The sequence below is a fragment of the Carassius auratus genome, chromosome 38 (assembly GCF_003368295.1).
Source record: "Carassius auratus strain Wakin chromosome 38, ASM336829v1, whole genome shotgun sequence".
Taxonomy (NCBI): domain Eukaryota; kingdom Metazoa; phylum Chordata; class Actinopteri; order Cypriniformes; family Cyprinidae; genus Carassius; species Carassius auratus.
Genome location: NC_039280.1, coordinates 904810 through 929760, shown reverse-complemented (window position 1 = coordinate 929760; position 24951 = coordinate 904810). Strand labels below are relative to the sequence as shown.

Here is a 24951-nt window from a genome sequence, read left to right as displayed (position 1 = left end):
AGTCCTAGGTCAATAAGACCAAGCCACAAACTCTAAAATAGCTGTTGCTCGCATTCTGCATCTGAACAGAAACATTTTAGAAACATTTAATGATAATGAGGCATAGCCTTTGGTTTTGGAGGTTATCCCAACTCCTATTTTTCCTTTGATTATATCCTTATTTTCCTTAACTAGATGGGCAATAAATAACAGCTGTTCTCGAGAGGTTTTATTATTATTTTTATTTCTTTTAATGTTTGCATGTATTACTGCCAACCATGATTATTCTACTCTGTTAATAAAAATGCAGTTTATATGTATATCCGCTAATTGTTCTTGAGAAGCACACATGTAAGCGGCTGACAATAAGCTGAACATATACTTGTTTAATCAGTGACACTAAGTCTGCATTTTAAAATCTTTTTTGAATGTGGGAATTAAAGTAAACATTTTTTTAAACCTTTATTTGAAAATGGCAACATGATATTTCTATAAATAAATCTCTAACAGAAGTTATCAACCAATCACTGTGTGCATAGTTAATGAGCACGCTGACATCATCCATAGCAGGGAGCTCAGCCCCTCCCCCTCACTCTGAGTTTAAGACTTCTCTCTATTCCTTTGTAAAAGTTTGTCTCAGCAGCTTTGTGAATAGGTTTTAAGAGAAAACTCTTAGCTAAAAGCAATTACCAGTCTTAAAAAAATTGCAATTAAAAGTTTTTCCTGTTACATAAAGCAACTATTAAATGACGAATAATATGTTATTTTATTATCCTACATATTTTTCCTCATGGAATATCCTGTTTCACTGAGAAATAGCTTACATCATGTGTCAAATGTGTGGTCAGTGTTGTTTTATATTGTCTTTAAAAGCAAAGGAAGCTCAGATTTAGCTAAACCAGACAGAGTCAGTGGATTGAGTAGTTGTTCCATGTAGCAACAGGCAAAAGTGTAAACACATGAAACACAAAAAGTGTGTCTTGATCGAATGCATCGGTGTCATTAACATGTGCCTCAAAGCCTCTCAGTTTCCCACGTTACTCAGCTTCTGACTCTGATCCACAAGTGAAAGTGTTTATTGTGCTTTCAGAAGGGCTGAATCACAGAGAACACACTCGCTGCTGCTGATTTCCAGGTTTTTCTATTTTTGGCCGGTTAAATCTGGTCGGCCTGTAGAGAAGGGTGAAAGTTCACATTTTTTCTCCCAGACTGGAATTCTTCCATCAGATTTTCCATTACTCAGGCAGCGGTGGGCGGGGTGTGAGCGCATGCGTGTTTGCACACACACACACACACACACACACACACACACACACACACACACACACACACACACACACACACACACACACACACACACACACACACACAGGCATGCTAAAATAAACGTCTCGATCTGGTTTCCCCCGCCCTGCTGTGTTTCTCTCTGGGATATCCTGCTCTGGGAAGCAGTGTAGTATTTGCAGATGAACACGTTACCTGGGAATGTTATCAGTGTTTACACAGAGACGAACCCCTTTACACACTGTGTTTTTACTCCATTTCCACTGAATCATGTGTGTTCAGCCCACATTCGTTTTATATCCTCACTGAAAGATTTTGTGTAATGAAAAAAACTAACATTAGTCAAAAAAAATCACTCATCACATATCTTATGACTTTTATGAAGGAATTTGTCTTTGCTTTTCAAGTAAAAGCATCATGTCATCAGATTCTTGAGTCTTGCTTTTTAAATGAATTTGATTTAAGAATAAGATTTGTATTGGAAGACAATACCACAACACTTAGTAAGAAACGTTTTTTTGTTATTGTTGTTGTTTTTTTTTGTTGCAGTGTGGTTCTTCATTTCAGTGATTATTTGTGTCTACACTCTTAAAAATACAAGTGTTTTATCATGCCACGGAATAACTTTATTTCACAAAGAACCATTAACATCCAAAGAATCTTTTTTGTTTCACAAAAGTTTATTTTTTGGCGAAGGAAAGTTCTTCAGATAATAAAAAGGTAAGAAACATATGGTTCTCTAAAGAACCTTTGATTGAATGCCTCTTTTTCCAACCAAAAATAGTTATTTTTTGGCATCTCTGTGAAGAACCTTTTAAGCACATTTATTTAAAAAGATTAAAGATCGTCTCAATAGCTGTTCTGGTTTCTTGTCCATGTGTTTATTTATCTGGCATGGTAACGTCCTGATTTTGCAATAATCTCCATTAGAGCCTCTGCTGAGACTCGTTTAGAAGGGAGTAGGCCTATTTTACATCCCTGTGCGCTGATGTCATACAGTGACAGAAGAACAGCCTGGAGTTCAAAGCCACTGGATTCATTTGAATCTGATTGATTCTCCTGCTTTGTTTTCAGCGATGGATCTCTGTCTGAAGTGTCACTGCTGCGCTGCCTGAAGACACGAACAGAGAACAAGTGCAACCTCAGAGGCATTGATATAGAATTATTTTGTGTAAAGACCCATTAAAGGAATAGTTTACACAAAATTTTGGGCGAACTCTCAGTTTATCTGAGATCAGGAGGAGTGTGTGTCTTCATCAGGTTTGGAGACATGTAGCACTGCATCAGTGTCTCATCAATGGATGCTCTGCAGTGAATGGGTGCCGTCAGAATGAGAGTCTGATAAAAACATCCCAATAATCCACAGCACTCCAGTCCATCAGTGAACATCTGGAGAAGACAAAACCTGAAACACATCCAGCATTAAGATGATTTTAACTCAAACACATAGAGTCTATAATCCATACACATGTTTATTTAGAGCTGTTTTTGACTTTAAATTCTGCTTGATCTGTGCAGATTTCTCTCCTGATTCAGACCAGAACAGAAGTTTCACGGGAGGAAGTGATATTTGCAGGTTCTCCAGGAGTGTGGGTATCCTTCAAAAAGGCTTTCTGGGATGCAAGGCAGGTAAAATCAAAGCTGGAAGAGGCTGCACAAGCATATTAAGTGTAAACTGTGGCTAGTACAATAGTGCACACACACACACACACACACACACACACTCATGTGCTGTCAGTCCCAGCTGTGGAGTCTGTGAATATGTTGTGACGGTGTTATAATGTCCTGCTTTTCTCAACCGAATACCATTGAGCCACACGGCAGCTTCGTCTCAGACTCGATCATCACCAGCCTGCTGTCATCTATGGACTGATGTACTCGTTAATAAACAGATGGCATGAAATCCCATCACTTTAGATTAAATGAGTGCATTCATAGGCACTGTCTTCATGTGAATCACTTCAAGATTATTTCACAGAATTCATGCAACATGCCAAACAAGAGATCTGGTCAATTATGAGAGATTTGATGAAAAAAATCCATTAAAACATAGTCAACATCATTACAATTTAAAAGTTTTCTTTTGCAAAATATATAAAAAAACTATTTTTTCCCTGTAATGACTGAATAGATAAATACATAGATAAATAAGATACATAATGATAAATTATAGATAAATAAATATAAAAAACAAGAAAAAATAAAGTAAAAATGTATAAAAGAAATAACAAAAAAGAGGGGAAATGTCATACGAAAATAATATCAGAACTATACTTAATGAAGCTATTTATTCTTTTATTTATTCTCCCATTGTTACAATCATTTATTTATTATTTTGCATTTATATATTATCACTCTCTCTCTCTCACACACACACACACACACACACACACACACACCCACACACACACACACATTTATTTTAAAGGGGCACCGCTGTGTTGCCGTTTTAAATCCCTCACGGTCACTAGCCAATGGAACATATAGCTCTTAAAGCGGCAGCATCCGTAACGCGTTGCCCCTTTAAGAGCCGCGTTTTCCCATTGGCTCCGTGACGTCATCGCAGAGCAGCGCAGGACTCTCTCCAGCAGCGGCGTGTCCTCCTCAACAAATGCGAGCAATGCGAACCGAACGCCAGCGAAACGCGCTCCGCAGACCGGCGCACGCCGCGGATTAAACCGGGGACCTCTTCAGATCATGACGGAGACGGCGGAGAAGTGAAGCCCGAACGCGTTGAGTAACGTCACGCAGCGCGCTCTGATTCCGCGTACTAGACGCGCAGTATGCAGGAGCCCAGCTGATCGAGACTCGAACCCGCAGCGTTTAGACAACCCCACGAACCACTGCTCGACTCCAGAACCAGCTCAGATTAGCTCATTAGTCCGGCTCCTCAGCTCATTAATGATGGCGGGAATCCTGCTGGTCACCGCCAACGTCGGATCGCTGTTTGAAGATGTAAGTCTTTAATATTACTAATAACTGTGTTTTCTCCACAGTAGTGCTCTTAAAGCGCGTCCTGCTGCAGTAATCTGAGGTAAAGTGTGCTGATTAATGATGGTTGATGGATTAATTAACCGAATCGTGCAGCTTCTCGTGTCTCCTCAGAGTTTAACGGTTATAACGGTATCTGGTGATCAGTCTGATTGATTGACAGCTGTTTGTTGATATATCAATGTCTGTTTGTACTCGTCACTGGATAACACACAGCTGTTAGTTTAACTGTCAAACAGTGAGTTGTATTTTAGTAAATGTGTTTGTCCAGTTGCGATGACTTTATTAATTCTATAAAGTAACGTATATAAGCATATGTGATTTTCTTTAAAAAATAGATTTATTAATATTACGTGCTTCGTGAGTCTATATTTAGATTCTATATTGCACATCCATATGTAAAAAATCCCAAATGGAAAGTTTCCACTTTGTTTCCCAACAGTGTCTGATGCTGTATTGATCAGTCTGATTGATTGATTGATTGATCGATCAGTGGTTTACACCGGTTGGTTAAACTGTACTGGTTATGGATCAAAAAATGTCTTTTTAAGCTTGTCTGGCCTAATCTTTGTTTGTAAGTGGAAGTGGATAGACAAAAAAATAAATAAAAATTATATATATATATATATATATATATATATATATATATAAAATACACATTTTTAAATTATAATAAATTATAAAAATTATATATATATATATATATATATATATATATATATATATATATATATATATTATTTTTATAATTTATTATAATTTAAAAATGTGTATTTTTATTATAAATGACAATCAAAATGATATTATTTAATATTATTGCTATTTATTATTATGATAAACACTCTAGAAAATTAAAAAATAAGGCACAATATCAATATAAAGGTATTCCGTATAGATTTTTTTTCCTGTGTTTTGAATCTTGCACTGTGTTTAAGTGTGATTTAGATTGACAGACATGTCTGTAAAATTAATAGATAATATCCTATAACTTTTTTTTTTCTTTCTAAACAGTGTATATTCTTTTTTCACTGTGATTGCGATCCCCATTCAAACTCCTCATCTGGTAATCCCCAAAATGAAAATGGCATGAAAATGAGTGGGCCACAGGGCGCGAGACACTGTGTTACACAACTTTCTTTGCTCAAGAATAGCTGGTTGTGCACTAACATGTGTGAAATGTCACGCTGGGGTCGTCAGATATCAGTGAAAGGATGCTCTCATACTCCGGATCCGTCATGCACAAGCCGGTCTGTGACATCACTCATATTTACTCTTCTGTGCATCTCAAACTGTTAAAAAGCTGTAAAACTAGAGCTCGTGATCACTAGAAATCTCACCGGTTATGTGCTGTATGGAAATGATTAGGCAAACCTGTGGTAGATCAGGGCGAGCTGGGGTTTAAGCAAATGAATTCCTCTGAATAAACAATAAGGGCTTATGTTATCTGAACCATTAAAGATATTCAAACGCTTGGTTGTCTGTAAACGAGGCAGTACTTGAGCGTCTGTAATTCTTTCTGAGAAGTTTAAGCCAGATCTGTTTGTTTGAAAGCAAACTGTGTTTTCTTACGCGTGTGGAGAGGAACTGTCCCGTACTATCTCGAGTTATTAATAGTTGGTGACGCTGAACTGCTGTCTTATGAATATCTCTGTTTATCCATTACTTGTTTTACACGAGAGCGTGGCCAGAACCAGCTTATAGAGTCCTGCACAAATACACCTGAGTGTTTAACATGTTCAGACGTCTCGTCTCGTCTCTCAATGGGCCTTTTGTGCTGCGCAAGCCACAAATGCACGGATATTTCCAAATTACGTGAATGAAGTAAATGAGGCCCTTGTCAGCGATCACAAGATGAGGTGTTTAGGGCTGGACGGCTGCCACGGTTGTTTTTGGCAAGTGCTGTTATAAAGCGGTTGAAGTCGTATACTGTAGTCTTTTTTTTTCTCCTGGTTTCTTCTTGATCAGATGCTCTGGAAGTGTTTCTGGGAAGATGGATGCTCTGCAGTGAATGGGTGCCGTCAGAATGAGAGTCTGATAAAACATCCCAATAATCCACAGCACTCCAGTCCATCAGTGAACATCTGGAGAAGACAAAACCTGAAACACATCCAGCATTAAGATGATTTTAACTCAAACACATAGAGTCTATAATCCATAATAACACTTCCTCCAGTGAAAAAGTGTTCTGGTCTGAATCAGGAGAGAAATCTGCACAGATCCAGCAGCGTTTAAACAGATCTAAACAGATATGTGAGAGACAACAGCAGATGCACTTTGTCGCTGAGGGAGGTGTGTATGAACACGAGTCTTATCTGATGATGGTAATTGTTGACACTGACTCGCTGCTTTATTTCTGCTCTGCTTCTGGGTTATAATAACAGAACAGATGCAGCAGAGATGATATCAGGTGGCTTCAATTGGACATGTTATCATATAAGAGATAACAGCTCTGCTTCTGATCCCAGTGAGCTGTTAACATTGGAGAGCAATGCCACGAAGAAAATGATACGCTGATGATATACTGTGATATAAAACAAAGGAAGTTTTTACCTGGTTACTCGGATCACTATATTTAGAAATAACTAATAATTTTAGAGTTAGTGGAGCGATTTTGTTTGACAATTACATGTAGATGGAAAATAAAAATGAATTTTAAAGGTACCGTTTTACGCGCTTTTTTGTAGCTTTGATTGTGTTTACAATGTGCAGTATAACATGTGTTCATGTTTCGCATGTAAAAACAGTATTTTTCACACAATTCACCTATCTGTACACCGCTGTTTTCACTGTCATAAAAACGGGCCGATGACTTCCTTGTTCTATGTAGCCTCTCCTTCAGAAATACGTAACGGGTTCTGATTGGGCGAGCGGTTCCTGTGCTGTGATTCGCCAGCAGCTGAGCGCACGCTGCCCTCCTGGTAACGTGATTGGGCTAGAACGCACGTGCTGGAGATGTATTTATAACCACAGGAGGAGCGTTTTTACTGACGAGATGCGCATGAAAACCGCATTCGTTTTTTTGCACAGCCCTAACATCTAGTTAACAAAGCTAAACAGTGTTGCGCTTTGTGTAATAAGTTACAGAAACTGTTAAACGCACCAACTTAAATAATAAAATACACTTACCGGTTGTGGTCCATAAACAACGCCTTCTCCAGACAAAGAGGGAACTGCTCCATCTTTCAGGAATAATCTTTGTGTGAATCCGGCATTAAACTGATTGAGATTGAGGAAGCTGTCCTCAGTGTGCTGCACATAGTTTTACATGTGCATTATAATGTTCGGGAACCGAGTTAAACATCAATTGTAACCATTAATCTCAAAGTACAGCGTTCCTGGGAAGCCCAAACAAAGGTGATTGGACTCAGAGATGAAAATAACAGCGTTTCAACGACACAGCGACAAACACAAACAGCTCTTCATTCTTCTCTGTCGGAGCACAACAAGACCACGCCCCCTTTTTGTGAATTCATGTGGGCGGAGGTTAGTTAAAAAAACTGTTTTAGTGACGTCATTCCTGCAGGAACTAGAGGGATGTAGTCCAAACGGGTCGTTTTTTGTAGGCGAATTCTGTTAAATCTAATATCTCGCTTGGCATTGAACTTTGAGCTTTAGAATTTTACAGATATTATTTATACTCTAACAACAACATTACACACTAACTAAAGTTTAAAACATGGAATCACGAACAAGGGGACCTTTAATTTCTTATTTTTTAATAACAAGGTTAAAATAATGACAGATTTTTCATCTCCCACATTCCAGCTAACAGACAACATTCTGGAAGGGTTCTTTCAAAGTTAGGAACAAATGTTCGTATAGTAACATCAATAGAAGATTTGTTCAGATTCATCTGGACTTTAATGACGTGCTCAAAAACATAATTTATACATCATAGAACGTTTTCCAGAACATTTCAGTTGGACATTCATCAAACGATTTTTAAATGTTTCTGATTGTTTTTCGGAATCTTTAGAAAACATTCAAAAGTAACGTTCCTGTAATATTTGCAAAATGGAATGTTTGCATGACCAAAAGGAAACGTTTTAAAACACTTCAACGTTTGGAGTTTTCAGAGAACATTTAGATGTTCTAAACTTAACGAGAACGTTAGTAGCAAGGTCTTCAGGTTTCAGCAGAGATCTGGGCCGGTTCTTCACCTCATACTCTCCGAGTCTCTCCATTATTTCTGTCTGCTTGTGTGGCGTCTTGCTGTTTATCCACAAACCCCATCTCGATCGGTTATAAATAGCTCATCTTATCAGAGTTTGTGTGTCATCCGCATGCTCTATTCCATTCATTCTGCACACGTGTGTGTTGTGATTCGGAGTCTGAATCTAGTGTGCTCCTATTTTTGGATCTGAGGGTCGTTCAGCCAGTGATGAGTGTTTTTATCAATCGAGTCCAAGCGCACGAGCTGAAGATGCTGTTATGCTCCGAATCATCAAATGAGTTTTTCTAAAGCAGGAGCTGATTGGAGAATAACGGTCCTCTCGTCTCAGAATGTTTCTGGAGATGGATCTTACATTACCGTGAGCTGCATGGTAAATGAGCACGAGGCATTATCTGAAGTGGTTTTGGGAATTACCGTCACCACAGTGTTCCTCTGAGCCGCGTGTGGGTTGTGTGGAGAGAAACACGGAGACTTCTAGAAACAGAGCTAATAGAATTGATAATGACTGTCCATTATTATCTTTCAGCCTCGCTTTTGAGATCAGGTTGACTTGACATATTAGGGCTGTCAAAACTGTTACATGCAAAATCATTTAAACGTGCAATTAACACCGTTTGCATTTTCTGTTTGACCTGCTTCCTAGCCAAATAGATGATTGTAGATGATATTGCACGATTATGAAATAGTTTGTGATAATGATCGCTGTTGTGCAGCTTCTCAGTGAGCTATGGCTCTGTAAATGCTGCTTCATCTGAAAGCCTGTGAAAATACCTCATTTAATACCATGTTTTTACTCCTAACGCACTTCATAACAGCAGTTGTGTTTGAAACCGATCCTTCTGTGAGATGAAGTGATTTCTTACACAGAGTAAGGTTCAGATGTGTTCCTCTCAGTATAACAGTATAACAGATCTGTGTGATCCAGTGTGAAGTGCTCGAGTCCAGCGAGGAACACAGAGAACCGTCAGATCACCATCATTTACCAGAGATTTACTGCAGAAACAGGGGTTCAACTGTGCACTTTCTGCCCACATAACCGCGTTTCAATTAATATAATAACTATAATAACTTTAAAAGCTGATAGGTGAGGTTTACCATCTAGAAAGTTTTTTTGTGAATCATGTCACCTGAATCATCTGAACTGTAATATATTTTTTTACAATCATTTTACAATTTAATATATTACGTAGACATCACCCTACCCTGCTCATACAGTATCAATTAATTTTTGGAGGTCTAAAAAATGTCTCAAAAGCTCTTAAATTTGATTGTAACAGTGATGCAGATGTAGCTTTGCACACTGCTAGCATCTCGAATGATTCTAGCGTTCATAACAGAGAGCTCTCTCTTAACTTATTATTTTACAGTTTGTCATTTGATTTTGAACAACTGTAGTGCATCTCTTTTCCTGTTTTTAAACACGAGAGTTAAAAAATTACAGGATATATTATAATCAAATATGCTTGGAATAATAATACATTTTACATAATAATAAATATTTAAAAAATACATTTTACACAATAAGAATACATTTGTAGATAAAATTACAACAGAACTTAGTTTTTTTTTCTTTCTTCTGTTTAGATCTTTATTTTGTAAAGGAAAAATGACTAATAATTCAAAAACCGTGGAGTGTTTGTCATTTCCTGAGTTTAAAACCTTAATTAACCGTCTGGTTTTTACAACTTCCACATTGGTGCAAAATCTGCCTTTAAACTTGAAAGAAATAAAAATGTGATAATTATCGATTTCAACTGACATGAAAAAAACAACAACAATAAAAAAAACTTTGTGATAATGTTTTGGCCTGTCACCCAGCCCTATATTATAATATGTAGTGGTTTGTTGTAAGATGCATATTTCACGTCTCTTCTCTTTACTGAACGAGCAGCTGAAGTAGTAAAGCATCGATGCATCTCAAAACAAGAGTCCTGGTGAATTTCTGACTTGTTCATTATTACAAATCCCTTATGTATAAATCTTCTCCCTGGCTGTTATTCTGGTTACACAAACAATATCTGGCATTTAAATCAGTGTAATAAATCATATTTTCTCTCTGAACACCCCGTCACAGGAAGAAAAGAACATCATTCAACTCCTATCCTAAAAAGTCTTGAATTTGATAAAACAACGTATGTATTTTATCTCTGAAGGGAGTCCTGTAGGAGTTTGTTTTGTTAATGATGCTGCGGTGCTGGTCCTTCACTAGAAGAGCAATATGGGTGTGTTTTCTTTTTCTTGTTGGTCAATTAAGGAGAAATTGTGAGGAACTGATGGTTGTTTTAGCTGATTGTGAGTCTGTGTCTGATCATGCCTGATGCAGAAGGAGCGGTTCATTAAAAGGGCAAGAACACTTCAGAATAATGACGTAGGAAACAGAGAACGATAAAACACATTTCCAAAGCATTCTGCCAGTGTGAACTTAATGTACACTAATAACACTAATAACAAACCAGGTTCAATTCACCCAGAAATAGTTATTTTGAAGGATGTTGGGAAACCTTGATGCTGAACTATCCCTTTAAGAGACGAGAGTTATAAGTGGTGTTAGTGAAGTATGTCATGAATAGTACTAGAGCTGAAATCAGTTTTTTGTGATGGAGCACGACAGTCAGGTGTTTATTTACTGCGTGCACGTGGGTAATGCAGGCTAAATCTGCTCTGAAGGGCTCTGTGTTTGTGGCTCTGGCTCTAGTTTTCATTAAACATTGCTTTTTGACGTCTGAAACCAAACAGAAATGTTGTGATTCAATATGCAGAATCCTGTAAAACATGCATTTCTCCTCTAAACTGCTGTTTGTGATGAGAATCTCATTAAACCTGTCAAAAAACACACACCTGGCTCATATTTCTGCCCTACACCAAAAGAAGAAAAATAAAGCATTTTTATTAAAAAATGTTAAGAGTAGCTTTTAGGATCGTTACTTTTTCATGACCGTTATTTTCACGTATTTCTCTAAATTGTTATTACTATAAGTTACTGTATGTAAATGAAACAAAAAATTATTAATTGATACATTATCAAAAGATGAATAGCATTTTATTAATATTTTGAATCAGCTTTTTATTTGTATATTTTCAGTTTTCATGTTTGATTTAAATCATTCTTAATGATTTTTTTAAATATGTTTATGATTTTAAATAATTTTACTACTTCAAATTATACCTACTTTTAAAATAAGTTTTTAATTGAGTTTAAGGTTTAAATCCAATATTTTTTTTATGTTTATTCATTTTAAACGGTTACTATTGTTACTACTTTTGATGCTATGGCTAATATCTGTATTAACATTTAGAATCTGTGTTTATTTGTATATATTCTATCATTTATTCTGAATTTTTATTAATTCTTTTAATATTTTAAAATGGCTTTAAATTATTTTGGTTTTAGTTTGTTTATGGTCTTCATCGAATATAAAATTTTTTATTTTATTTGTAAAATATTTTTAATTGGCTTTAAATTTTTTGTTGTTGTAGTAATTATTAAACTTAATTTCTATTTGTTAATTTCCATGAGTTTTTTTTAAATTTAATTTATGGTATGGTAATTGACTAATTTTAGTCTAAATGTTGTAGTTTTGTGTAACAGCTGTGTAAGAGCTGCGATCGGCTCAGAGAAGCAGAAGTCGTGCAGGTTTGGACTCGCCTTTCCTCAGGAATGTAAGACTTGATGTAGTAATGTTCAGAACACAAATGCTACTGAACAGTGATGTGGGGTTGTCCTTCACTAGTTAATCTAGTGATGCTTATATTAACTAGGTTAGTAGTAGTTCTCTAAGGTGCTGTGCGGTGACCAGCTGTTACTGGATCACCGCTGAACTGACCAATCACAACACATCAGCACAACCAGATACTTTATTTTATTTAGATTATGTATATTATTTTCTTTCAGTAAACAACCTTTAGAATAATTCTGTTTTAGTGCATATAAAAAAATCAGCTTTTTTACTTTTCTCATAATTTGCCTGAATTTATTTTTGCAATTTTGATGACCTTTTTTCATATTGATGGAACTCTTCTTGTTATCTAAGATTTTGGTCTGTTTCTGTTATTTTGTCTTTATTCTCAAAATATTATGACTATCTTACATTTTGACTATTCTCTTAATTTTGACATTTCTCAAAACATTGCAATTTGTTTTCTCGTTTTTTTTATTTTATTTTTTCAAATATGACTTTAATCTCACATTGTTGTGACTATTCTCATCATCTACATTTTTAATCAGGTAATTTTGACATTTGCCAAAAAAAAACATTAAAATAATTCTTAGTCTTTTGATCTTATTCCTGCTTTTTCTCAAAAATATGACTTTTTATTCTTATCTTAATTTTTTGTAATTGGATTTTTATCTTATATTGTTACAACTTTCTTCTTGTTATTTAACTTTTTGACTTTATTCTCATCATTTTTACTTGTTAACTTTTTTGCAACCGTCTAGATTTGAGTTTATTCTCATAATTTTGACTCTCAAAATAATCTTATTTTTTCTGCAGCTTTATTCTTTTTGTCTTGAATTTTGAACAGTCTTCTCATAATTCTGACTTTTTATTAAAATCCAGATATTATGAGCTAAATCTCGTAATGCTGTTGTTATCCTCGTTATGTAACGTAGCGCAGTGGACTGTAGTTCCCAGAATGCTTCAGTGTTGTTGTTCTGATCCTGTGTGTATCTGGCTTTCTTCATTCATGGGGAAGCGTTAGAGAGATCTGCTGGAGCGGTGTCAGTATTCCAGTGTTTGGCACCATGTATGGAGAACCAGCATTACCCAGAGTGCTGTGCGTGTGATGATCAGATGTGCTCACTCAAATAGATCAGTGTTTCACACCTAGAAACAGCAGAGAGGAATCACTGAATCCTGCATTACTCAGTGTGTCAGGCTCAGTGTTGAACACACACTACCCAGAATGCCTCTCTGCGTCTGTGATTCTACACACGCGTGTCAGTGCTGGTCTACACACGTGTTGGCTTTCATTGCATTGCTGTTGTGTCACTCAAAGTCTCAATGTGTTTGAATATAAGAAATAACTGCATCTAGAATAAAGAGAGAGTATGTAGTCTTCCTTAGACAGATGCTATGGTGTTATTTTAATTTGTTTAATTGATAATATAAAATACAACAATTAAAATTTTTGTATTAGCGGTGTGATCAAGATCTTACATTATAGTATGATTCATCGTTAATGACATTAATGGTATATATCAGGCCACAGTTATTTCTGTCTCTCTCTGTAACGTGTGTGTGTGTGTGTGTGTGTGTGTGGGTATATATGGGGCATGTAGAATAAGTAGGTCTGGATGTATGAAATGGGGACGAGCCCCACTTCCCAAAAGTCTGCTCTCTTTTAGACTAAAGAGCGTCTCAGAGAACTGCTCGACTGCCCACCTGCCAGTCATGATACACACACACACACACACACACACACACACACACACACACAGACACACACACAGACACACACAGGGCTGCAATAAACGATTATTTTGATAATCGATTAATCTAACGATTATTAGAACGATTAATCGACTAGTCATCGATTATTTTGCTGATTGATCAATAGACATTTATTGATTATTGAGCTTTTTTAATTATTTAAAATATTGAGTTATACATATTCTAACAAATAAATTAAGGGAATCACTTCAGCTTTGAAAAGTCATATTATGTAATTACCGTTATACAATGAATTTATACAAATAAATATATTTGGGGCACAATACGAGATGGCAGAGAAACTCTCTTATTCACCATATTATTTAGGTTTGGCTGGCTCCGCTCTGAACGCTGTTTGGGGTCGTCTTCTCCTGAATTTCATCTGGAGAGCTGAATTACAGTCTCAAACTGTGAGACCGTGTTATTGCAGGCTCTTACATTAGGTCATGTCACGACTTACTCGACAACAAAAATATTTCTCGCGCTCCATTCTGACTGTTTCAGATAGCATACAGCGGGAGGTCAGGCCGCGGAAAATCATGCTATAAACAGTCCCTCCAGAAAAACCTGATTATGCGATCGCGTGATTTAATGCATAATCAGCCAAAGGCTGCATATTTATGCGCGGTCGCATTTTTTCAAATATGCCGCTCTTTTGCCGCATAAATTACCGATTTCAGAAAGCAAAATATGCAGAGCTAGCATGATTTCATAATCCCTGTATTTTCGTTGCAAAAAACTCACATATATATTAGCAGAAAGTTTACACAAGTAAAGCGCTGTTTTTCCCCTATTGCCATGGGAACCTTATGAAGTGACGTAATGACGTGACGTGAACATCATCTGCAAACCCCGAGTGAAACCAGGGTGAAAAGCACAAATCATTCTTATTAGCCAACAAAAAGAAGCGCAAAAGAACGCGCAAAGCAGTTTCCTGATTTGTTACATGACAGTGGAGCCAGATTATATTGCGAGAACTTGTGAAAACTGCGGTTTGATGAAATAGAGAAAAAAAGGTGATTCCCCAACACCCCCTCACTAGGCTACTAACACTGTTGTAGTTTCATTCAGAAGTTGATGCAACTTTACAGTTGTAAGATTGCACTTTTTTGTTACAGAACAGTACCAAAAACTTACAGTTGTAATTATATTAGTAGTATGTAAAATAATTTAAGTTGCAGTAAGAGATTGCAACTTAAATATTCTATGATTTAGTATGCTCGCTTATCATAGGAAGTGATAAGAAATTACTCTTTACATTAAGGTAACGTTAGTAGTCTAGTGAGAAAAAGGTGTTGGAGGAATCACCTTTTTTTCTCTTTTTCATCAAACCGCAGTTTTTGCAAGTTCACGCAATTTCATCGCATAAAATTGCAAAAATATCCCACATATTCCGTCACATTTTTTAAGAAAACGTGCAGCAAAATCAAGGATTTTTGCCCGCAACAATCACAAAAAAAATCAGCATTTTTCTGGAGGGACTGTATAAAGCGATTTAGAAATCATGCACGCTCAAATCGTGATTTTAATACGATTTTGATTAATGGCACAGCCCTAACACACACACTCAGAGATACAGATAAAGCGCTGGTGATCTGTTTTCTGATGAGACCCACTGCTGGAAGGGTCTTCTCTAAAAACACAATTCGTTTTTCTGCTTCAGTTTATGGGGAACATACGTACATAATTTTGTTTCCAGATTTTTTAAATGTATAAACACATGTAGTATGTAATAAAAATGATATATACATTTATTAATTTTATATAATGTATTTATTAATAATATCTAAAATTATATATGTAGAATAGTGCGTGTGTGTGTGTGTGCGTGCGTGTGTGTGTAAATATTAATACAATAATATAAATTATAATTTTTATTAAATGTGTGTGTGTATAATGAATTAAATTATGGAATTTGATGTTTAATTGCTATAAATTCATAATCACACAAATCAGTGATTTTACACTTTTTATGTAAATGAATGAATGTAAAAATTAAGTAAACTGTATAGGGAGGTGGACTGCATTGACTTTAAGCAAGGAAAAACATGCTGTATTTAGTTTTGTTTTAGTGATGTATTTTTTTGATTGCACAGCGTTTTTTTATTTTGTTTTACATTTTTATTTATATAATAAAATTAAAATATAATACATTTTTTAAAGAATATCTCTTTACAACAGAATATTGCACTTTTTTTAAAACTAAATGTGTCGCAGCATAAATTATTACTTTTTTAAAGAATTAAGTAGTGATTATGTTTTTTTCGTAGTTCTTTTAGTTAAACCCAAATCTAATTTTTGGAGGTTTGTAGTGAAGATGCAACATGCAAAATGAATATATAAATGCTTCTTATGCTTTAATAATCACAGACTCTAGTTCATATTGTTTCGTGATATGAAACGGATTAATTATGCAGCTCTACTTTGGTCAAAAATGCTCAAACTATGGGACATTTGGTGTAGTAAATCCCATTTATGTCTTATGGAAATTATGGCTCTGTGTATTGAAGGTAATTGTATTTCTAGTGTTAGGCGCTAATCAAAAACACCAGTTTATCATTAATAACATTCTATCTGTTTTTGGTGTATTTCTCATAATGTTTGCATGAGATGAAAGGCAGTGTTTTGTGTGTGAAACACTCTTCTACAAGTCTCTGGTGTGTTTCTGCTGTATATACTCCTGCTTCTTCATCTAGAAACTCAATTCCTGGCCTCCGGATGTGTTGGGAGGTTAAGTATCTATTAAAACCATTTGGACAGAAGTAGATGTAGAGGAAATGAACCCTCAGCATCCATAAGAGCATTAGCAGCGGTGGGTTTGTTGTGGTCCGATCCGATCCGCAGGAGGATGTGGGTTCGTTACTCAGCTCATTAGAGGAGGAGAGATGCTGGACTCAACCTTCTTCATTTAGTGTCTTATTACTGTACACTACACATTCAGACGTCTGGTTATTATTGTGTGTGTGTGTGTGTGTGTGTGTGTGTGTGTGTGTGTGTCAAACATGAGCAATGCAGAAGCAAATTGTCCAATTTATGGAACATTTTTGGAAATTTGTAGAAATATGAAGCTTGTTTTTTTGTTAAACCACAAACGATTCACTATTATTATTAATCGTTTTCAGCGCGCACACACACACACACACACACACACACACACACACACACACACACACTCCTTTAATGCTCATATTTTTAATTCGGTTTCTTTTGCAGTAGTCAGGAGGACTGTGATCTCGTTAATGATAACAAAAAACATTAATAATCAATTTAGTTCATAAAACAAAGAAAATTTTTAAAGTATGAAAGTTATTTATTTTTGCCCCCAAATTGCATTTATTTTTCACAGTTTAGATTTTTTTGTTTTATTTTTTCTGTATACAATTTATTTAATCAATTGAATTAATAAATCATGAACTTTAATAATAATAGAGCCCTATGAAATGTGCTTTATTATTATTATTATTATTATTATTTATTTGATTATTATTAGAAATTCAGTTTAGTCTGTTTTAATTTATCTGGTTTCTGTATTTTATGATTTAATGCAAATTTATTATAAAAAACGATGGTAATCTAATGAATGCATAGCACTGTAACATTTTAAATAATCCTGTAAAATGTAATCAAATTAAAATTTATACAATACAATTAATTACATTTTTTGGCAAACAAAGTGCTGTACAATAATACATTGTTTTTATTCTTGTTAATACACTGAACTTGATTGATTGTACAGCCCTAACTTATTTAATTCATTCATCCAGATTTTTCCCAAATTCTTGACTTTACTCCTTGTTTTAGGACTGTATTTTACGATTATGTCCGTTTCCGTATCATAGAAATCACAGGACTCCAGTAACGTCATCACATGCGTAATGTTAAAGTTTTGTGGCTTTACTTTTGAAAATGTGTTTTCATGGATAATTTCTTAGAGTCTTAATGTAACCGCAGCGTCTTCCTGTCATAGATATATTCAGAGGTTTTGTGTGGTTAACATGGAGCATGCACTTACTCCAGTCTCTCTCTCTCTCAAGTTGCTTTATTGGCATGACACTTGAGTTACAGTATTGCCAAAGCATTTAAATACAGAATAACACCGTTAGAGAGAAAGTAAACAGGTAAGAGAGAAATGGTGCATGCATCTCTTAAAGGGACAGTACTACACATACTGCAGCTTGTCATTAAAGAGATAATTCACCCAGAAATTTAAATTCTGTCATTATTTACTCAAACATGTATAAAGTTGTATTTATTGTGCTGAACACAAAATAAGTTATTTTGTAGAAAGTAAGCAAACAGTTGCTGTTCCCCACTGACTTTAACAGAAGAAAAAATATATGAAAGTCACTGGGGACCAGCAACTGTTTAGTTTCCCACATTCTTCAAAATAACTTATGTTCAACAGAAGAAACGACTCATTCAAGTTTAAAACAACATGAGAGTGAGTAAATGTGGACACAATTTTCAATTTTGGGTGAACTGTTCCTTTAATTTTAATAAAATAAGTCACAAAGGGAAAAATAACTCTTGACTGAAGAACATGAATACAGCTGCTAAAGTTCAGCAGTGATAAAATAACAGCATCGCTATCGATGAAATGTAGCGATACCCAGAGAGGCAAACAGATGTAATGATAAATAATAGATGTACATTCTGCATGTTCAGGAGAAGTGATCTTCCCTGTGCTGCTCATAATGTAAACAGGCTTGTGTAAGTGAGAAAGAGAAGGAATGGGAACCTAGTATTATACACATATTACAGAAGTTCTAAGAGGCCATGCATTATAATCTTTCCTTCTTGTTTTCTCGTTATAATGACTTCATTTCCTCGTTATCTCGACATAACGAAAGTCGTTTTCTCGTTATAATGACTCCATTTCCTCGTTATCTCGACATAACGAAAGTCGTTTTTTCGTTATAATGACTTCATTTTCTCGTTATCTCGACATAACGAAAGTCGTTTTCTCGTTATAATGACTTCATTTCCTCGTTATCTCGACATAACGAAAGTCGTTTTCTCGTTATAATGACTTCATTTTCTCGTTATCTCGACATAACGAAAGTCGTTTTCTCGTTATAATGACTTCATTTTCTCGTTATCTCGACATAACGAAAGTCGTTTTCTCGTTATAATGATTACATTTTCTTATTATCGACATAACGAAAGTCGTTTTCTTGTTATAATGACTTCATTTTCTCGTTATCTCGACATAACGAAAGTCGTTTTCTCGTTATAATGATTACATTTTCTTATTATCGACATAACGAAAGTCGTTTTCTCGTTATAATGACTTCATTTTCTCGTTATCTCGACATAACGAAAGTCGTTTTCTCGTTATAATGACTTCATTTTCTCGTTATCTCGACATAACGAAAGTCGTTTTCTCTTTATAATGACTTCATTTTCTCGTTATCTCGACATAACGAAAGTCGTTTTCTCGTTATAATGACTACATTTTCTTATTATCGACATAACGAAAGTCGTTTTCTTGTTATAATGACTTCATTTTCTCGTTATCTCGACATAACGAAAGTCATTTTCTCGTTATAATGACTACATTTTCTTATTATCGACATAACGAGTCGTTTTCTCGTTATAATGACTTCATTTTCTCGTTATCTCGACATAACGAAAGTCATTTTCTCGTTATAATGACTACAATTTCTTATTATCGACATAACGAAAGTTGTTTTCTCGTTATAATGACTTCATTTTCTCGTTATCTCGACATAACGAAAGTTGTTTTCTCGTTATAATGACTTCATTTTCTCGTTATCTCGACAACCTTGGTTTTGATCGATAAGCAGTTTATTTTATTACACAGAACGTGTTGGTGAAACTCATGCATCTAGCAAAAACTTAATACACAAAATAATCATATTGATTCAAGCATTCAACATTTATAAATTAATTCAATGTCAGTAATGAACAATACTGCACAAATTATAGCGATCACGAGGAAGGTCCGCGTACAGTAAAGTGAACAGTGTAAAACACTCCATCAGTTATATTCAGGTCGACAGTGCCACCTGCTGTTTTGTAACTTCTTAGAGAAAATTAGTCGTTATAACGAGAAAACAACTTTCGTTATGTCGAAATAACGAGAAAATTAAGTCGTTATAATGAGAAAACAAGAAGGAAAAAAAATTATAATGCATGGCCGCTTAGAACTTCTGTAACATTGCATAAGCATATTAAACATATTTGCCCATGTTGATAAGAGTATAAAAAACTAATATCTTAGAACAGATATTAATGAGCGATTAAGTTGTGATTAATCGCGATTTAACTCATGACAATCATGAGACTTGCACTATATTTGTGTCACATTGAAGTCTAATGTGGCACACAGTTCTTGGTTGATTTAGAATCACTTACTGAATCACTCTGACTGATTCAGTCCAGCAACTCGTCTTTTATTCATAGCTCTTCAAGTCTTAAGATCTGGACTGATGTTCAACAGGAAGTCCAGTCGTGAGTGTTTCCTGTGTACACTGAGACATGGAGTGTATTTTTCAGTATTTAACAGAAGCACACGTGATGCTGTAGACGAGTGTAAACCTGGAGCTTTCTTCCACACGTCTCTGTGTTTATGGGACTGTAAATCTAGAACAGCTTTCTAATGTCTATCTCTTGTTAATAATGCAGGACTGGTTTATTCTGGCCCATCGTGTCTGTAGACGTCATTCTGAGCGGCTCTGGTATTGTACCCGATGGAGGTCAGGGAAGGGTGAGAGGTCATAAGGTCGGCTGTAGGACAATGCAGTATTTTGAGAGATGTCCTGCACAGCTTCAGCTTTTCTTAAACATTTATAAATATAGGTCAAACACACTCTGTTTGAGAACCTTTTGATCGACTGAATTCTGATAAAACAATTAAAATGAGTTATTCAGACAAATTATAGAGTTTTTATACAACTAATATGCTCAATTGTACATATAGTACAACAATATTTTATATAAATATATTAAATACAATTAATTTTTTTGTAATTGTTCCATTTGATTTATTTCATAGTTTTGATGAAAATTTACTAGAATTCCAAAATGTGTGATTTTTTTTATTTTTTTTATTTTATTATTTTCAATACACATTATTAAATATAAATATCTTTAATTAGTATTATTATTATGATTACCATTGATAACTGTCATAATAGGTTTATTATATTTATTTACGTTGTTGTAGTATTAGTAATAATAATAATAATAATAATAATAATAATAATTCAAGTAATATTTATAGAGAAATATTAATTACAAATTATATGTATTTTTGTTTAACTTATTTTCCATTATGTAATTCATCCATCTGATTTTTTTAAGTTTTAATGACTCTACTGTTATTTAGAAAACCGATATTTATTTATTGTGATTATTATTATTATTATTATTATTATTATATTGTGTATGTGTATATATTATTATCTTTTATAATAATCATATTTTATATTTACATTGTGTTGTAATAATAATAATAAATAAACATTTAATAATACATTCTTTTTTATTCTTATATAGTATTCTTTAATATGCATGTGAAAGCCCCCTGACAGTTATTGATGTGGATCAGTTCCTCACTAATCACGTCTGACAGAGTGTGTGTGTGTCCCAGAATGCATCAGTGCGGTCCGCTGGGATCTCAGTGCAGTCCTGACCTCTGACCTCTGATCTGGAGCATCAGCTGAGAGTTTCACTCTATTTCTGTCTGCTTTAAATACATCTCTACATGTTTTATTTCTGAAACGTCTCGTGTTTTTCTGAATGAATGCAGACGTTTGTGTTCTTCTGTTTCATCAGGGATCCTGATTGACACAAGCCTGTTTCACATCATGTTTATGGTAAACTCAATAATATATAACTATAGCCCCACCTCGCTCATACAGTATTCATTACATTGATATATCTCCAGTGGAGATGAGTTTATATTCTCGCTCTCTCGCTCTCTCTCTCTCTCGCTCTCTCTCTCTCTCTGCTGTGTCTCTGTCTCTCTGTCAGTATTTTGAGTCTCTCTCTTCTCTACTGTACAGCTAATATAACATGACTCGCTCCTTCCTGATAGAGCTGCTGTAGTTCTGACACGAGAGAGAGAGCGGGAGGTTTGTTTAAGGCTCACCGTCGGATCCTGTTTTCTGGAAATCTGACTCCGAGCGTCAGCACACGCTCAGACAGACGTTTGTTGAAGGTTCGTCTCTGTTTGTGGTGATGCACCGCTGCTCTCCAGGAGTTTCCACTGTATTTGCACATGAATGATGATTGATTACAGCGTTTGTAACGAGATGCGTTGGTAAACCTGCCTTCACTGATGTTTGAAGGATTCCCTGCTGTTTTCCCTCAAGGGGTTAACTCTTGCAGCTCGAGAGACAGAGACACAAGGAGCGTGTTGGCATTTTACTACAGTACTGATAATTAATATATTTATGTAACTAAAATAATAATTAGGCCTATTATTATTAAATATTAATTTACATTACAGTGTAATGCAGTGTAAATTAAAGTGCAGTGTTTATATTACAAAATAATAATAATTAATAATAATAATAATAATAATAATACTGAAGGAAGTAAATAATAAAGAAAGAGTAATCGGTGACGGTGTGATGATTTATAGGTGAACTGTCCCTTTAAGATCATCAATATCGTATGTGTGTGTGTGTGTGTGTGTGTGTGTGTGTGTTAGGGTTGTGCCGATGATAGCACCGTGTATCGACGATAGTTAGAGATATTGCTCTCTTCTCATTCATGAGATTTCTTGGAGTTACAAATAAAGAAAAAATTACAAAGCAGCAGAGCAAACTAATCATCCATAGTGGTTCTGACATAGTCCTTCTCTTAAAGACTGATCACGTGACTTCTAACACTTAATATGTGAGGATGATGTAGAAGGACTATGGATAAGTTTGTTCTGCCGCCTTGTTGTTATTTTCATGCACACCGCACTATAATGTGATGCATGCATACCTAGTTTTGCCCGTTACAAAGTCTCCATCCACAAACAGATGTACAGATATGTGTAGTGACCCATACTCAGAATTCGTGCTCTGCATTTAACCCATCTGAAGTGCACAGACCATAGACTGTAAATAATATGGACGTAGTGTCCGTGACGTCACCCATAGACTCCTCAATAGCAGTTTTGAAGCCTAAAGTGTGCAGAGCGGGCCGTCGCCATCTTGGCAGCGCGTCACCGCGCGTCTCTCCTGGATAATCGAAAATGGGCAAAAAGGCGGGAGCTGATTGCTGAAGCCACGCCCACCTAGCGCAACGGCATTGTCAGCAGCGGCAATCCACCTGTCACTCAAGTGGCCACGCTCTTAATTATGCAGAACTTTAAGGCTTAATATAATTTAAACAGATGAGTTATAAAAAAATTCACCCCCCTCACAGTTGTCATGAAGGGCAAAATTAGCAATATAGACCAAACTCATTTTTTGCACCAGGCTGTAAACATGTTTTTTTCTGCTGTAAAGTTGGGCATTTTAACATGGGGAGTGTATGGGACAGACTCTCTTCTGCAGCCAGCCTCAAGCGGCCGGTCGATGAATTGCAGTTTTAGTCACTTCCTTATTGGCTTCACGAGAGAGAGCGAGGTTGCCGCTTGGCACAGACACACAGAGCAGTGAACACACACACACACACACACACTGTGAACACACACCCGGAGCAGTGTTCATCATTTATGCTGCGGCGCCCGGGGGGCAGTTGGGGGTTCGATGCCTTGCTCGAGGGCACCTCAGTCGTGGTGTTGCCGGCCTGAGATTTGAACCCACAACCCTCGAGTTAGGAGTCAAACTCTCTAACCACTAGGCCACGACTTCTCCTTAACTGCACTTAAACAAGTAATCTGAATAGCCTATATATGTGCAATATTTTAAACGAGTCCTCAGTAAGTGATGAGATGCAAAATTGATTTCTAGTTTTGGGAGCAGTATTAGCGCAGTGAACCGTGAGTGATTATAGAGACGTGTGAGCATGAAGGGCACGAGGAACTGAAACGGCTGATTACTCCACAATTGCAGGGAGTTTATGTAAAAGCGGCAGCGTTTGTCATCCTCTGATGGGAGTACCTGTTTTCTCCAGTGTTTCTCCGTTTAAAGGCATATTCTCACGGCGCTCCTGAAATACGTTTGGCTCTGAATCCCAGAGGAAGTGTAAACCAGGCCGGATCCGGCGCAGAAGCACACGCGCTGCTATTCTCATCAGGCGTCCAGAGACAGAGCCTCTCTAATTAACTGCAAATTAACTTTTGATGAGCTGTGTTTTTAGCAGCGCTGTGGAGCTCAGTCCTACTTTATCTGCGTCTGCGTCAGATCTGAAGATGAACCCGCAGCTGCTCACTACATGATTACACCGTCTTCAACTTCACCATTTCACAAGCTTTCAAGGGAACCTTGAAGAGTTGATTTTTTTTAATCAAAACCGATAACAAAAAAATCTTGTTTTGTATAACATTGTTTTTTATTATGTTAGTAAGTTGTATTTTTAACCTAATCAAAGTAACCCAATTGCAGTTTGATTGAGATTAATTGGAATTGGATGTTTTTGAAAATTGTTAATGCAAATGAACTTTTAATTTTGAACATTTTTGTCAGAGAAACGTACAGATAAATGATGCTTAATCTGAAGCGCTTTTCCATGTTTTAGGTTTATATTACCGTATTTTTCGGACTATAAGTCGCATTTATTTAGAACCGGAGAACTGAGCAGCATAGAGCGCCCTCTGGAGCCTGGAGACGGTAATGTTTTCTCTCGGTTCATGTCAAATTAATTTTGATCAATAAGTCGCACCTGACTATAAGTCACAGGACCAACCAAACTATGAAAAAAAGTGCCACTTATAGTCCGGAAAATATGGTATATAATATTTATAAAATATTATTAGTTGAATTATGTATTGTTACAACATAAATCTCATAATCATTGCAACACATTTTTTTTGACTTTAATCTCATATTGCACCGAATTCTTTCTCATATTCTTGTAATCTTGTACTATTTTCTCTAAATATTATCACTTCCTTCACATACTTTTTCAGCTTTATTCTCACAGTCTTTGTTTTTTGACTTTATTCTTGTAGTTTTTCTCATAATG

At 35.7% G+C, this 24951-nt stretch overlaps 1 protein-coding gene across 1 annotated transcript in view; it reads left to right on the top strand.

Annotated features, from left to right (window-relative positions):
• The first annotated feature begins 3798 nt into the window (after positions 1-3798).
• Positions 3799-24951, top strand: part of inpp5a (inositol polyphosphate-5-phosphatase A) — a 117990-nt gene continuing 96837 nt past the window's right edge. Inside the window, exon 1 of the mRNA XM_026223355.1 lies at positions 3799-4218. Within this exon, the coding sequence (XP_026079140.1) occupies positions 4165-4218 (54 nt within the window). The 5' untranslated portion in view covers positions 3799-4164. The remainder of the gene's footprint in view (positions 4219-24951) is intronic.